We start from the raw sequence: 17,277 nt of genomic DNA, 5'->3' as shown, positions 1-17,277 counted from the left end.
GGTTCCCTTGATGTTCCTGCCATATATCAAGGGAACCACTGACCGCATAGGGAAGCTGATGAGGAAACACAACATACAAACTATCTACAAACCCACCAAGAAAATTCAACAAATGCTACGTTCAGCAAAGGACAAGAGGGATCCTCTCACCTCTGCAGGAGTCTACCGTGTACCATGCAGCTGTGGACAAGTCTACATAGGGACCACCAAACGCAGCGCCCAAACAAGAATCCAGGAACACGAAAGGCACTGCAGACTACTCCAACCAGAGAAATCAGCCATAGCAGAGCACCTGATGAACCAACCTGGACACAGCATTTTATTTGAGAACACAAAAATGCTGGACCACTCTCACAACCACCATGTCAGGCTACACAGAGAAGCCATTGAAATCCACAAACATGTGGACAATTTCAACAGAAAGGAAGAAACCATGAAAATGAACAAAATTTGGCTACCAGTTTTAAAAAATTCTAAAATTAAAACAACAGAGAGAAAAACAGGCAGGGACATCTAATCACCTTTCATTAAGAGTTTGCTCCAGGCACAGTCAGCCCATTGTATGCTAATCAAGGTGGTCAATTGAAAAGATTCACACCTAGCCCATCTTACAAAAGCCTTTTGTCTCACCCTGGTCTTTCCACAGATATATAAACCCTCTTTTTTCCCAGCTCCAGACCTCACCCTCTGAGGATGCCTGCCATAGATGCAGGCGAAACGTCAGGAGAAATGCCTCTAGAACATGGCCATATAGCCCGAAAAAACCCACAGGAACTGAGAGAATCTGTAGTTACTTTCTTTCAGTGTGCCAGGGCCCAGTACAGATGTTTTCAACCTGTGGGTCCCCAGGTGTTTTGGCCAGTTTACCACCTGTTAGGATTTCTGGGAGTTGAATACCAAAATATTTGGGGACCCACAGGTTGAGAACCACTGTTTGTATTCATTGTCTCTAGTTCTTTCTTTCTTTTTAGAAACTGCAGCCAATGACCAGTAGCCAATAGCTTGGGGAACAATCACTAGTCCATAGACCACCACTTGAGTAGCACTTCAGCAGAGAATACATTTGCATGAGGCTTTATTATTAGAACGTTTGTTTGTTTGGTCATTATTATGTGAAATTCTTGCTGGTTCAGTACTAAAATTCAATATGTTCAGAAGTACAGGTTTTGCCAACCTTTCTTGTAGCCCATTTACATTGGGTTTGTAGATCACAGTGTGACTTCTCTGCAGCACAGACATGGCTAAAAACCAAGAATACAGGCAGCCGCTTTGTCCCATGTAAGGCCACTGGTCCCTTTAGGTCAGGAATGTCTCCATGGCTTGGAAACAGTTGTCAGGTGGTGACTCTTATATCAATAAGTCAATGAATCCACTCCATATTTTAAAGCAGTGGTTCTCAAACTGTGTTCCTCCAGATGTTTTGGACTTCAGCTCCTACAATTCTTAACAGCTGGTAAGCTGGCTGTGATTTCTGGGAGGTAAAGTCCAAAATACCTGGAGGAGCACAGTTTGAGAACCACTGCTTTGAAGGAACTATTCAAAGTGCCAAACCTTACCTTCCCAAATAAGAATCCATTTTTTTTCAGATATCTCAGGCTTAGGCAAACTTCAGTCCTTCAAGTGTTTTGTACTTCAGCTCCCAAAATTCCTAACAGTTTGTTAGGAATTGTGGGAGTTGAAGTCCAAAACGCCTGGAGGGCTGAAGTTTGCCCAAGCCTGAGATGCCTCCTTTAATGTTCAGACTGAACCCTGAGCACATCCACTACCCCACTAACATGGAAGCAATAGGTGCCATTGGCAAAAGCTCTCCTGGACTGCAGACGTGATGTCAGCTTTTCCCAGACTGACCTGGAGGTGCTGGAGAACCAAATCTAGGTTCTCCAGCACCTCTAAATTTAAACTTCAGTTATTGTGCATGGTCCATCAGGCCTCCTAGATGTATCCATGCATTGGGGGCCTGCAATAAGATCTTTAGTCACTAAATATTAGGATGCCCTAACCCAGGCATGGGCAAGCTTTGGCCATCCATGTTTTTGGACTTCAACTCCCACAATTCCTAAGCATACAAAGCAGATGTAATACACCACTGAGATACAGTCTTTCCCCAGGACACATAATGTCCTCAGCATCTTGCATCTACACCAAACTGTGTCATCCATATTACAGATTGGCTATTTATTTCTCTAGGCTTTCTGTTTCTCAGAACAACTCTCAATCCTCATGACATAAAATTATAAGCCATGCCACATAATAACCAAATGACATAATACTTTACTGTGTGAAGAAAGTTTTTTGTTCATTACCTCAGCTTGTTCTCACAAAGGTTTTGTGGGGTGCAGTCATGGGGAACTGAAACCAAGAGTGTGTCGTTTGCCCATGTTACACCATGATATTACAGGTGGTCTCCATAGTTCTAGATCACCCATTAGGCCAAACTCAGATATTCAAATGTTGGATTTCAAATCCCAGAATGTATTACTATTGGTCATACTGATTTGAAATCAAAGTTTAGGAATTGTTGTTCTAAAACACATCCAGTTTTACCATAACTTTGACTAGAATGAACATAGAAATAAATACTTTGGGAAACTTTATAGCTCAGTCTTCATGCAGTGACACACAATATCATGCCTAAGGATTAAGCATGCTGCCTCACAAGCATGTGCTTCAACATACATACGCCATCCACACAGTCCATCTATCACACACATTTGCTTGCACACAAACACAACTCTAGATGGGTTATGAGGGAAGAGTAAATATGTGTTAGAATACACGCCAGTATGTGCCCAATCAAGAGTGGGAAACCTACAGCCTTCCCTAATTTTCAATACTACCACTCCACAATCATCTCTGTTCATCTACCATGATGACTGGATCTGATGTGAGTTGGACTCTAATGCATTTGGAGGGCCATCTTTTTGTTAGACCTCCTCTATATGAAAGTGTACATGCCGGCCCATTCCTGCATTCTCTAAACATAGAAACACAATGAACCCTTGGTCTAGCATTACCATTTATTTTGACAGTATTGGTTGAGTCTCTCTCTCTCTCTAACCTGCTCAATTCTCAAACTGGTCACATTTTGCATCTTCATATCAAATCAGAAGGAGACCTTATTATGTATATATGAATAAATATAAATAAGGATGCCCAGTTTCAAGGACAAGAATAAGAATTATATTCAGAACAAATGTATAGGAAGGCCAGCATCTTGTCAAGATAAGCATCGTACAATCAGTGTATCACATCTGTGAATCTTATCTCTCTATACATCACAGGAGCACCCTAGCCAAGTGCTTGGAGAGTTTTATTGTTAGCTCCCTGAAATCCTGCAGAAACAATCAAACCATTGTTTGAGTGAATATTCATTTATATAGTACTCTCACTAACTAATGTAAATATATTCAGCAATTTAATGTTCAATCCTAGATTTGTTTAATATAATTGCAGATGCTACCAAGCAGCACGGCAACAATGCCACATCTCTGATAGCTGAGCTTCAGGATGACGAACCTTCTGTTGCAATAGTTAGGCCCTGTTTTCTTTCTAACCATGAATGTGCTCTTCATCTTACTACCACTACTAGAACTACCAACATCACTACACATTGAAAAGCAAGAGTCATCCTAATAATCTAATAATCTGAAATATGGCATTTATATTGAAATGACCCCTAGCACTGTCATCTTGGGCTTATTTGGTAGTTAAATAAATTAATTAATGTTAATATAACATAGTTAAATTAATTAATTAATTAATGTTAATATAAATGTATCCATGCATTCGGGGCCAGCAATAACATCTTTAATCACTAAATGGTAGGATGCCCTAACCCTGGCATGGGCAAGCTTTGGCCATCCAGGTATTTTGGACTTCAACTCCCACAATTCCTAACAGCCTATCATTGTGGGAGTTGAAGTCCAAAGCATCTGAAAAGCCGAAGTTTGCCCACATTTTCCCTAACCACTGCACAGTCTTGTATTTATTTTGTTAGGAAGCTTAGTGTCAGGAAGTGGAGTAGCGGGATAGCCCTAACCCATTGCCCCCAGATACATGGGATAGTTCTGTGTAGAGCAGTGGTTCCCAACCTTTAGTACTCCACATATTTTGGACTTCAGCTCCCACAATTCCCAACAGCTGGATTTCTGGGAGTTAAAGCCCAGAACACCTGGAGGACCAAATGCTGGGAACCACTGGTGTAGACGCTGCAGAGTTACAACTGAGTTGTAAGTGCAACCTATGATCCTGATGACTATGACATTATTCAGATAGGCAAGATTAATTTCTCAAACTCAGACAGCTGCCCAATATTGATGCAAAGCTTCAATACACTGACTATTCCCAACCTGTAAGAAGGGAGACAACCACACATGTTATTCTTTTTTTCTACAACAAGCATGTAGAAAAGTAGAGGACAGGGTTCTTGTTACACAGAAGATGAAACTTCAGCAAGTAAAGCCTGCAGGAAAAAAGAATTGCAGAAATCATCTTTGTTACACAATGGGTCTGGTTTCATGCTTTGCACCAGTCTATTTGTTTTTAAAAATCAGCAGCCAATGCTGCAAACACATAGGTTGGAAGAGCTACTTTCTTGGATTAAAGTTCCCAGTATTCCCCTGTTTCTGGTAATTTTCCAAGGTCTTCTCACAGCCTCCGATGATGCCTGCCATAGATGCAGGCAAAACGTCGGGAGAGAATGCTTCTAGAACATGGTCATCCAGCCCGAAAAACCTACAACAACCCAGTGATTCCAGCCATGAAAGCTTCGACAATATATTAAACCCAGTGAAGTTTCAGTTTGTATTCTCCAGCTGGTCACCAATGGTACTTGGTAATTACAGTAATAACAATTTAAATAGTAATATTCCTAGGGGCTATACAGATGTTATAGTTGATGACACAAAGTCAAGAAAGAATTAACAAGGCATGTATCTGAGATGGAAAAGAGGCAGGGCATCTTGCTGTCCCAAATTCTAGCAGAGACAAATAACTGGAGTCAGGAGCTTTCTTAGGACTAAATAGAACCTCATCGGCTCTTTGCGTCTCCTGCACTGGAAGCTAAGCTCTGCCCTCTCAGGTCATCTGCAGTGCTGCTAATGGGCAGAAAATGAAGTCTGTGTATATGTGCCTTCAGGTCAACTGTCAGCTTGTTGTAACTCCATGGATTTGATAGGGTTTTCCTAGGCAATTCATGCTCAGAGGTGGTTTTGCCAGTTTCTTCCTCTAATATGCAGCCTACAGCACCTGGTATTCATTGATGGTCTTCCACTGAAACAGTAATGAGGGCTGATCTTGCTTAGCTTCCAAGATCAGGTGGGATCTGGTGCCTTTAGGTTATTTAGGTACTAGCAAATAATCTGGGAGAATATCTCCAAAATGTATTTTTTAGCAGAAAAAAACATGCATATGGTTTGATAAATACATTTCCCCAGATTCCTGGCTGTTTTCCTTTCCCTTTCCAGGACTTCTCTAGTGTCAAGACACCTTTTTCATAGTTGATGGGGAAATGCTTCATATCCCTGTTCAATGCCACTAGTTTCTCTATACCTTCACAAATTCCAGGGGTAATCCTTTGCAAAATATGCTTGACTGCAATTGTTGTGTCAAAATCAATGGCTAAATTTTTCTCTTTAAGGTATGTTCAAAAAACAAAACTGCCATCTGTTAGAACACTTTTGGGAGTGGGGACACTTTTGGGAGTATGCATCCCACAGTTGGAAGGGTTCCTATCATTCATGGGACATTTCTGACCCAGCACAGGAATCCTGCTTGAACAGTGGTTCCAACCTTTCATTGACCAGGAACCACTTTGACCAGGAACCACTCTCCAACATTAATACCAAAAGGGTTATGAATCAGTTTTTGGTCAACTGTAGATTCAGTTTGATTATTTGGGGTGCTGATTTAAAAAATGCACTGTATAGACCACATCAGCTCCAGTTTCTGACACAGAACATATGCCATCCAGTAGTTGCTATATGCTTGCCCATAAAAAACCATATTTAATAATCTAGAGCTGATACGGTCCATCCAATGCAATTTTCTGAATCAGCACCCCCAATAACCCCAGGAACAGGCCTAAAAATGAAGACAACAAGGTGTCCTCGCTCTGCTCAGGAGGAAGAGGAGAAGCAGCAGTCAGGAGGCTTGTTGTCACGCCTTTCGTGAGTAGTCAGCCTCTCCCCTTCCAACATCCCCTTTGCCTCAGCACTATAAGAGCGTTTTGCGAGACCAGTTGCTATTGTTACAATGGTGTAGCAGCGGTGAGACTATGGACCATATTTTAGTTCTTGCGGACCACTGGTGGTCCACAGACCAGTTTGGGAACCACTGTGCAAGAGGAATGGGAAGGGATGGCAACAATTATTGTCAACTATCCTTTTGTAGCCCAAAAATCTGGAGGCAGTGATAGTGATAGGAACTGCAATGAAAAAGAAAACAGGTAAACATCACATCACACAATTTTCTGCCAGTAGAAGTATTCTGAGCAGAATTTTGCTCAAGAGTTAACACCACTGATGGAACATATTGTTCTCATCCCAACCCACTTAGTATAAATGCCAACCACTCAGTCTTTTGCAAAGCAGCTGTTAATTGCTTTGCTAATAACCTACAAGTTATTAGTGGGATTTGCTTGCATGCTTTGAAATTACCCTCTTGTTGCTTTACGTTTTTAAAAGTCGCAACAGACCTGGGCATTTTTTTCTGGTTAATTGTTAAGCCTGATGATTGATGGATGCTTTTGCAAAACAGGTCCAGTTAATGACTTAATTCTACAGTTAGTTGCAGCAGCTCAAATGTAATGGTTTGCTTTTAATGGCTTCAAGGTAGACGAGAAACCTATCCGGCAATGCTAGCCAAACAATTTACAATAAGGAGTTAAAACCAAGATCTAAGATATTTTAGACATTTGAAGGTGCCATAATTATGGAGAGCTGAAAGCCTGCTTCCTTTTGAATGAGGGGTTCCGTTCTCTTGTGTAATATTAAATGCAGCTTCTCTTCTCTAATTACATGTATTGTTAAACATAGCTTTCCCAGGTAATAATAAGAGGTTTATTATTGCTCCCTGGGAAACAAATTCAACAAGATGAATGTATTTCAATATTATGGGTGGGTTAAAGCATTAAGGAATTTGATCATTCTCTTTGAGGTCTTTTCTTGTAAACACGCCACACATTTCTGAAGTTTAGGCTCTGGACTCCACAAAGATATACCCTAAATGGAGCGAAAGGTTTTCTCATTCTCCTAAAAGCCCTCACTCTGTTCTGAGGATAAACTGTGATCCTTTCGTTTCATTTAAGTATGTGTGTCCACCAGATGTTGTTGGCCTATAACTCCCATCATTCCTTGTTAGGAGTGATGGTTAGAATTAATGGGAGGTGCAATCCAACATCCGAAGAAACACTCATTAATTAAGCTTTAAAATCAGCGGTTCCCAACCTGTGGTCCATGGACCACCAGTGGTCCCCAAGAACTCAAATAAGATCCACAGCCTCACCATTACTACACCATTGCAACGAGAGCGACTGGTATTGTGAAATTCTCTTATAGTGCCCAGACAACGAAGATGTTGGGAGAGGAGAGGCTGACTACCCACAAAAGGTACAACAAGCCTCCTGACTGCTGCTGCTTCTCCTCCTACCTCAGTGGTTCTCAACCTGGGGTCCCCAGATGTTTTTGGCCTACAACTCCCAGAAATCCTAGCCAGTTTACCAGCTGTTAGGATTTCTGGGAATTGAAGGCTAAAAACATCTGGGGACCCCAGGTTGAGAACCACTGTCCTACCTCCTGATTGGAGCCGTTCCATGTGATGCTTGGAAGCGGGGGCAACTTGTCTTCATTTTTAAGACTGTTGCTGGGGTTATTGGGAGTGCCAATTCAGAAAATTGCATTGGATAGACCACATCAGCTCTGGTTTTCTGTGGGCCAAAAGATGTCAACTAATGGATGGAATATGTTCTGTATCAGAAACTAGAGCTGATGTGGTTTTTCCAGTGTAATTTTCTGAATCAGCACCCCAAATAACCAAACCAAATCTAAAGTTGATCAAAAACTGATTCGTAACCCTTTTGGTACTAATGTTGGAGAGTGGTTCCTGGTCAAAGTGGTACCTGATCAAAAAAATGTTGAGAACGACTATTTAAAACTATGTACATATTTTTAAATAAACAAATTCATAATGTTTAACAAAAGCCAGGAGAATCACTTGGGACATTCAGTTTCAGATAAAGCAGTTCATGCCTCCACTCCTTCACTAATGATGAATTTCAAAATTGCACCTCATGTTTAATCCCTGTTTTGTGTATTTTAATATGTATCCTATGGAAATTTGTTTTAATATTTTATTTTAGAGAATGTTTTTAGGTGAATGTGTGTTTTACAATGAACCATGAGGAGAGGTTGACAAGAAATATTAATATTATTACAATTAGGGACGAGTTTCACCAATAAGTCCATTGACATAATCAATTAGGATTCCATTCAGGAGATACCAGAACAATGTGTTGGTATCCCTTATGGGTGAGACGGGAGTGAAAGAAGGACTGGCAATATCCCATCAAGGCTCTCTTCCTATATTTTCCAGGCGGCTTTTGAGTTGTTTCTCCCCTGGGTTAGTTATACACACTGCCATGTTTATTCTTCACATGGGCAACAACCAGACACTAATTGTGTAATATCTTCATTTGGTCCAGGACTCCTGTCCTATCTCTTTCCCTCACTGTAGAGCACCTTGATCTTCAGCATCCTCATCTCAGACTTCCCTCTCCCCTCAGCCTTTTGAAATTGATAATGTGTGTGCCTTCAAGTTGCCTGTCGACATATGGTGACCTCATGAATTTTAAACTATTATCTAAAGCAGGGAATACTCAGAGGTTGTTTTGCCAGTTCCGCCCTCTGAAATATAGATTACAGCACCTAGTATTTGTCAGCAGTATCCCATCCAAGTATTAACTGGAGCTGACCCTTCTTAGCTTCCAATATCAGATGAGATCTGGTGCCTTTAGTTTATTTAGGTTCCTCACCTACTCTTACTTCCACTTTAGTTTTCTGTCTACTTGGCAGTTTCTATGGCCCACTGCTGATCTTGGTTGGAAACAAAATACAAAATGAAACCCTTCTATCTAGACAGAGCCCAGTAGATCAAGGTTCACATAAATGACTATGAATCATTTCTCTAAATTGACTCAACCCATGGATGGCAACTGATTTTCACATCAGTGGGCTACTGAATTCATTCTGAGCTTTAGTCTGAATTTTAAGAGGATGCACAGCCCTATGCCCAGCTAGGATGACTCCATTAAAGTTTCAGCTAATACGCATAGTGCTGCATGTTCTCATTGGTAACAGCTGCCATAACCTTCTCCTAATCCTTGATTCAATATCATACATTTCTGGGTAAAGAGAGTCTATGCTGTAGATGTTGCTGCAGCCTTCCTCCCTCCCCAGCAATTCCCATTCCTATGTCCCAAACAGTCAAGCAAACAAATGTAGCACTGGTACAGAAACACACCTCACAACTCACATACATCACCATACGGAGAAGCAGAGCTATGCCACACAGAGCTACTTCCTGAACATACCTTTCTTGTGTGCTTCTGCCCTCTGCTTGTGTCACATAGTGTTCTGGACAGCAAAGGTTGCTCTGTGAGGGGTTGGTGGTTGGGCAGCTTTGCCTTTGGGCAGCAGGTTGGAGAAGATGAACTTTGGTTCCTTCCAACTCTATCATTCTATAAAGCAGGAAGTAACGGGAACGTGTGGATAGGAAGCAGGCAAGAAATGGCAAGTGGAATACATTCTACCAATTCTCTGGCATCAACTAGGGATAAAACACTAACCTAACAGAACACATCAATATTATAAAATGAAATAAATAAGATGCTGACATACAGTTGCATATATAGCATGACCCCTATATCCACAGTTAATGCACAGGTGGATACATAAAACCATAGGAAAATGGAAGAGCTAGGAAATACCTAGTGAGGATACCTGCCTGAGCACTGCTAAGTCCTCCAGTGTGACTCTGTAGTCAACTTCCAGCAGAGGCATACCATACAATCACATAGAGGACCGGGAAAATGTCAGACACAAGTAAATGAAACTGGTACTGGTCATGCAAATACAAAGACCATACTGTATAACCACTAGGTAACCACATCTTCAAGATATGGGGTCATAGAGAAAAATATCTCCCTAAGATTTTGTAAGGAAAGCAATATATTTAACAATACTAGTAAAGTGCATGTGAGTCAGTGTGCCACAATGATTCGAGCGATGCACTGGGATGTGGAAGGCCTGCCCTCAAGTCTCCACTAAGTCATGAAACTCCCTGGATGAACTTGAACCAGCCGCTCTCTTTCAACCTGACTTGCCTCACCTTCTCTGCATCTACTGTGTATGTCAGCTCTGGGTGAGATTTAAGAGCTAGAGCACATAAACCATTCTTGTGCTGTGCTATGGAATGGTAGTTGAAGGACATGGATGATTTGGCACACCTTGATCCATAGTTTCCAAAATGTCTGTTTTCACAGGGATCTTTTCACAGCAGTGTCATACATTTCTTAGTAAAGGGAATCCATACTATAGAAATGGACTCCCTTTACACTCTACTGAGGAACAGTTACATCACAGGTGGCTTCCTAGATGTTATGGGACTGCAATTCCTTGTATCCCTCACCCTTCTTGGGTGTGTGGACTTCTGGGAAACTGCTGTCCAACAACATCTGAAAGGCCACACTTGTCCACCCTACCTTATAATTTCTGCTCTCTGCCATCACTTATATATGCTTATCAGGTAAAGCTGGTTAAATTATTTTATTGTCTGAGGCAAAAAAAAACTCCATAAGCAACTCTTCTCTTTATTACCACAGATACAGATTTAATGGTGGTGGAACCAGATTTTCCAACCAGCCCCCTTTGTGGTGAGGATCTTAATGCTAAATAGGGAAGGTATACCCCTCAGATCAGATGGAGATACCTTCTGGGATGATTGACCTTCTACCAACAGGACACAAATTGCAGATGACCTCTACAAATCCTACCATTAGCTGCCCTTTCATGAAACTCATTATCAGATGACCTATCAGAGTGAGACACCTCCAGATAAACACTAACAAGGCATGCTATTCTTTCCTGAAACTTGGTTTGAAAATTCACTGGATGAGACTGTCTTCCGATGCATTCCAGATACATTTCATGAGGTCTTTAATTTTTGAGGGCAGTTACTCAAGTAGGTATTTGTATGTGTTTGCATACTAGCATCTCATTATAAATGCTGGAATAGGTTCTTCTGTGGAGAAGTATTATGAGAATTATTCAAGCCTTAGAGTACTTGAACCCCCGATGGCACAATGGGTTAAACCCTTGTGCTGGCAGGACTGCTGACCAAAAGGTCACTGGTTCAAATCCAGAGAGTGGGGTAAGCTCCCAATTGTCAGCTCTAGCTCCTAATGCGGGGACATAAGCCTCCCACAGGATGGCAAAACATCTGGGCGTCCCCTGGGCAATGTCCTTGCAGGTGGCCAATTCTCTCACACCAGAAGCGACTTACAGTTTCTCAAGTCACTCCTGACACACACAAAAACAAACCAACTAGAGTATTTGGACTTTTCTGCCAGTAAACCTTCAGAGAGCAAGACACACAGTCCAGGATAGTCTAAACTCAATGTGTGAGCCACAGAATGGCAGGGGAATCACCTGCTGTGCATAAATGTTGGAATTTGCCATCCAAGGCACTCTTGTTGTCATTTAGTGATTAAATCTTGCAGCAGCTCTGGGCTAAGAGCAACCCCACCCGCTCCCTTCTGCCACATAGCCGGATGGAGAGAAACATCCTCTGAGGAAGATGGCTGTACTGGTGAACTAATAAGGTTCACTGTTTAAGAATCTTTAGAGATTAGGGCTTACAACTAAGTTAGGCAGCTTAGCAAGGCTGGAGGTTCACGTTTAAAGTATTGTAACCACACTTAATGAAAATGAAAGTACATGTGTTCACATCCCAAATGGGCTGAGAGATTCAGATCCAAGTATGTTTTCTTGCAAAACCATTGCTTGAAGTGACTAGAAAAAGCAGTCGATCTCACAAAAATCTCTCTGCTTAAAACAAATCCCCATCCCCTAACTCACATTATGTCAGTGTGGCAATTTACACACTTACCAAAGGGTAAGCACAAAATCATTCTATCATCGCTAGCCATTTAAAAAGCACTGAAGGGTACAAATACGAAGAGGGATGAGCCAATGACAATTATGTATCCATATAGCTTGCAGTAAAAGTCAAGCAGTATTTTGTGGAAAGGGAACAGACTGAAAGCTCCCAGGAGCTGACAGACATTGAATGGGGGCATCTCTACACTTGGGACACATTCAACTATAAACCAAGTCATTGCAGATAGACGACGTAGCGCCTTACCACAAATTACCTCCCACGTGTCGGCACAACTACGTCAGGAAGTGGGTGGTAGGCTAAGGACACTTATGCGCCACTGCAGCGCACAGCAAAAAGCCAGTGTTCAAAAGAAGGCGGCAGAGTGGCAAAGTAGTGGAAAGAAATTAGAAGTCAGCAGTGAAGAGAGTCTGAACAATAAGTAAAGCCCTTCCCTCTATGTTGCTACTAGATTTTTAAATTTTACATTCATATCGAACCCTTCCGCAATAATCCATTTTAACCTCATGCCAACCTTGTGGGCAATGGCTCTGGCTCTAGGGGTGCACCTACACTGTAGAAGAAATGCAATCTGATACAGCTCTAACTGCCATGGATCAATCCTATGCAATCCTGGGGGCTGTAGTTTGGCGAGGAAACAGCCCTCATGAGCAGACAAGGCTAAATACCTTGTAAACCACAACTCCCATGACTCTGTCAAACTGCATTAACTTTACAATGTGGATTTAATTTCATCCAATGTGCTTTGAGTAGAATTTGCAAACAGGAGCTATTTATTGTGGGGCCTCAATATTCCCTCTCTCTCCCGGAAAAATCACAGCAACCCAAAGCTACAACTATATCTCCAACTTGCTGTACCCACCACACATTGCTGTGGCCAATCTTTCCTCCCTCTTTCTTTCCTCCTTTCTTTCTCTCCTTCCCTCCCTCTCTCCTTCCTTCCTTCTCTACCTCTTTCCTTCCTTACCCTCCCTTTTTCTTTCTTTCTTTTTCTTCCCTCTCTGTCTATTCTTGGACTGTGACTCCCAGCAGTCCTCCAAAGAATGTGGTGGAGGCTCCGTCTTTGGAGGTTTTTAAACAGAGGCTGGATGGCCATCTGTCAGGGGTGCTTTGAATGCAATATTCCTGCTTCTTGGAAGGAGGTTGGACTGGATGGCCCATGAGGTCTCTTCCAACTCTATGATTCTATGATGTGTCTACCTACTATCTCTATCTAATCTATATATCTTATCTATCTGGAGGATTGCTGGGACTTACAGTCCAAGAATAGATAGAGAAGGAAGAAAAGAAAGAAAGAAAAAGGGAGGGGAAGGAAGGAAAGAGGTAGAGAATGGGAAATATGCAGGGATTGGGATGCTCTCAAAGAAATCCAAAAAGAAGCAAGCTTGCAGCTTGGAAGCAGTGTATTTGGAGCATCCTCCTCCCCTAAAGGGCCTGGGATGCTGGGAGCTGACGTTTTCCTGCATGTGTTGTATCATCACTTAGCTTTTTGGGGTTTTTAAGTCCTCTCTGCTGTTAATTTGGGAGGGATTTATGAGTGATGGTCGCTTGTTGGTCTATTAGGGGTGTAGTGTCCAAATTTGGTGTCAATTCGTCCAGTGGTTTTTGAGTTATGTTAATCCTACAAATGAACATTACATTTTTGTTTATATAGATGATTCCCATAGCAGTTAAAGTGAGGTCAAACTGCAATGCACCCATGTCTACTTCCTAGAAGAAGAGCCAGTGAAACTCAATGGAGTTGACTTCTGAGAGGAAGGCTCTGGAGGGAAGCCCCTGAAGGGGAAGCCCTTTCTCTTCCTCGAAAGACTGGAGCCTCTCCTCCTGGCTTCCTCGTTCCTCCCTCCCTTCCCCACCCGCACTTTTAATACCAAAGTTTATTTTTAAATAGCTTGATCCGATTAAAGTCTACCGGGGAGCCGGAGAGGGAAAGGATGGAGGGAAGGGAGGGCCACTTACGTCCTCAGCAGCCATGGGCAGCCCATCCTCGGCGCCCAGGACCTCGATGGCTTCGGCTTCTGCGGAGGCGGCCACGGCGGGAGAGGGGTGGCTGGCTCGGCTGGGCTCCGGCGGAGAGCCGTCTCCCATGCTGGGCAGCCCGAGGACACACTCCTCCCTCCCTCCCTCCTTCCTTTGCCTCTCCTCTTTCGGGCGGAGGGAGAGAAGGGGGAAACTTTCCCAAAGGCGGCCGCTCCTGTGACTCTGAGGGGAAGGAAGGGACTTCTCGTGCGTGGATTGCTCTCAGTCAAGGCGAGGAGAAAAAGGCGGGAAGGGCTTCCTTGCTCCTGCTGCTGCCATGGCCACCCAACTCCCAAGGCGCTTCCAGTCCTTCAGTATCCACCTCCTTTGAGGGATCAGTCCCCAGCCTTGGCCAAACCTCTGCCCTCTCTATTCAGCTCTCCGACCAAGTTGTGGAAATAAAGACACGTCGTTGAGGGGACACAAACCAAAAGAGATGTTGTTGTTGAGGGGACACACAATCTTGGTCAAACTTCTGCCTTCTCCGTGCTGAAGTCGAGTTCACCAATATCTCTATCCAAAACAAGCTTGGCAATGAAAGCTCTCCCCTCTTTCTGCCCAAGTTCTTTAATACATCAAGATATGTATTGATAGATAGATAGATAGATAGATAGATAGATAGATCAATGTATCTATATCTATTTCTGTCTTGAGGAAAAGCTTCTCCGTGCTGAAGTCAAGTTGAGTTCACCAATATCTCTCCAAAACAATCTCTCTTCCTGCCCAAGTTCTTTAATAGAGCAATATATGCACTGATGGATAGATCAATGTATCTATCTATATATGTCTGTCTTGAAGGAAAGCTTCTCCGTGCTGAAGTCAAGTTGAGTTCACCAATATCTCTATCCAAAACAATCCAGGTCAAGTTCTTTAATAGACCAATATAGGTATTGATAGATAGATCTATCTATCTATATATATCTGTCTTGAGGGAAAGCTTCTCTGTGCTGAAGTCAAGTTGAGTTCACCAATATCTCTATCCAAAACAATCCAGGCTTGGCAATGAAAGCCCTCCCCTCTTCCTGATCAAGTTCTTTAATAAATCAATATATGTATTGATAGATAGATCAATGTATCTATCTATATCTATTTCTGTCTTGAAGGAAAGCTTCTCTGTGCTGAAGTCAAGTTGAGTTCACCAATATCTCTATCCCAGCTTGGCAATGAAAGCCCTCCCCTCTTCCTGATCAAGTTCTTTAACAGACCAATATAGGTATTGATTGATAGATCAATATATCTATCTATCAGCTTCTCCGTGCTGAAGTCAAGTTGGGTTCACCAATATCTCTATCCAAACCAATCCAGGCTTGGCAATGAATGCTCTCGTCTCTTCCTGCCCAAGTTCTTGTATACACCAATATATGTATTGATAGATAGATCAATGTATCTATCTATATCTATATATCTCTCTTGAGGGAAAGCTTCTCTGTGCTGAAGTCAAGTTGAGTTCACCAATATCTCTATCCAATACTATCCAGGTCAAGCTCTCCCCTCTTCCTGCCCAAGTTCTTTAACAGACCAATATAGGTATTGATTGATAGATCAATATATCTATCTATCAGCTTCTCCGTGCTGAAGTCAAGTTGGGTTCACCAATATCTCTATCCAAAACAATCCAGGCTTGGCAATGAAAGCCCTCCCCTCTTCCTGCCCAAGTTCTTGTATACACCAATATATGTATTGATCGACAGTCTCTCTCTGTGTAGCTCTGTCTTGAGGGAAAGCTCCCCTCAGAGAAAAAGGCGGGCGGGCTTGAAGGGCGCGAGGGAGGAAACCCACTATTCCAAGCCGTCCTCGTGGGGTGAGGCGGGCGCTTCAAGTCCTCTCACGCGCGTCGTTGAGGGCACACCAGCAAGACCCAGGGTTGGCCAAACTACCCAGCCGAGTTGGTATATATTTTCCCTGTGGGGACGGGATCAATAATATCCAGGGTGTGCCAAATGCTCGGCCTGAGGGAGCCAAGTTCTTTCCCGAGCGCGCGCCAATCGAAGCCTTGTGCGGGGGGCCCAATCCAGGTCGACTGGCCCCCCAAACGCCTTCCCTCTCCGTGCCTCTCTCAGTGCGAGTGTGTGGTGCCGAGGGGTCGGCTAAGTCCTGCCCGAAGGGGCCCCCGAGGCCGCCCCTCCGCTCCTCCTCCTCGTCCCGCCTGGCTCGGCATCCTCCTCCCTGTGGCGCTGGGAGCAGAGGAGGCACCCGCTCTTCTTTTTCTTCCTCTTCTTCCTCCTCCGCCGCCTCCGCTTGCTCATGGGGGCCCCTCTTCGGAGCCCCGCCGCCCCGCGAAGCCCAGGGGCCTCATGGGGAGACGGCGGAGGGGCCCCTCGCCCGGGAAGAGGCCGAGAAGGGAGGGTGCAGCTGCGAAGAAGACTGTTGCTGCTGCGGGTCGGTCAAGGGCCCATCCGGGTGGAGGAGGAGGAGGAGAGGCAAAATCTCACAGAAAGAGAAGAAGCCAAGAGAGCGAAGAGTTCTCCTCCTCTTCTCTTCCTCCTCCTCTTCTCCCTCCAGGGATGATGACCTTGCAAAAGTCTCGGGAGAGAGAGAGGCAAGTGCGCTTCTCCCCGGCTCAGCAACCTCTGCCGCCCCTTTCACTCCTTCTCCTCCTCCGCGGCTCCCTCTGCTTCTCCAGGCCGGGAAAGGAACTCCTCCTCAAGGGCAAAGCCTTGGAAGGAGCGGGGGGGGGGGGGGCAGAGAGGGAGAAGGAGAGACAGAGAGAGAGGACTCGCTCCCAGTGCCGGGCGCCCAGGGATCCGCTGCAGCGACCGGCTTCTCCTCCTCCTCTTCCGCCTCCCCCTCCTCCTCCACGTGGGTCTCCACTCCCGTCGTTTCCCTGCCCAGTGGAGCTCTCCTGGTGAAACGCAGCACGTCCGCTCAGAGACTGGCGCACTTACGAAGCGCCTTGCTAGGGTCAGGACCGGAGGATGGGATGGGATGGGAAGCAGCGAGCCCTTCCTGGCCGGACTGGAGTCCTCTTAAGATATAGAGAGTGAGCCGGGAAGGAGGTGAAGAAGTTTCCTCCTCCGCAGGGCTTCCCTCCTACTCTCCCTCCCACGAGGAAAAGGGAAGGGAGGGGGGACTCCTGACTTTCCCAGA

General features: G+C 44.0%; 1 protein-coding gene across 2 annotated transcripts in view; it reads right to left on the bottom strand.

Moving 5' to 3' along the window:
• Positions 1 to 17,255, bottom strand: part of RHBDL3 (rhomboid like 3) — a 140,845-nt gene extending 123,590 nt beyond the window's left edge. The window contains exons 1-2 of one of the 2 annotated variants that reach the window (XM_060763952.2): positions 14,131 to 17,255; positions 9,587 to 9,733 (exon numbers count right to left, since the gene is read on the bottom strand). In XM_060763952.2, the coding sequence (XP_060619935.2) occupies positions 9,587 to 9,733; positions 14,131 to 14,259 (276 nt within the window). In that variant the 5' untranslated portion in view covers positions 14,260 to 17,255. The remainder of the gene's footprint in view (positions 1 to 9,586; positions 9,734 to 14,130) is intronic. The other variant, XM_060763953.2, reaches the window with a different exon arrangement.
• Between the last annotated feature and the right edge of the window lie 22 nt (positions 17,256 to 17,277).

This window comes from Anolis sagrei, chromosome 2 (genome assembly GCF_037176765.1).
Source record: "Anolis sagrei isolate rAnoSag1 chromosome 2, rAnoSag1.mat, whole genome shotgun sequence".
Taxonomy (NCBI): Eukaryota; Metazoa; Chordata; class Lepidosauria; order Squamata; family Dactyloidae; genus Anolis; species Anolis sagrei.
Note: the sequence above shows the minus strand (reverse complement) of the source record. Positions and strands in the feature narration are given on the sequence as shown.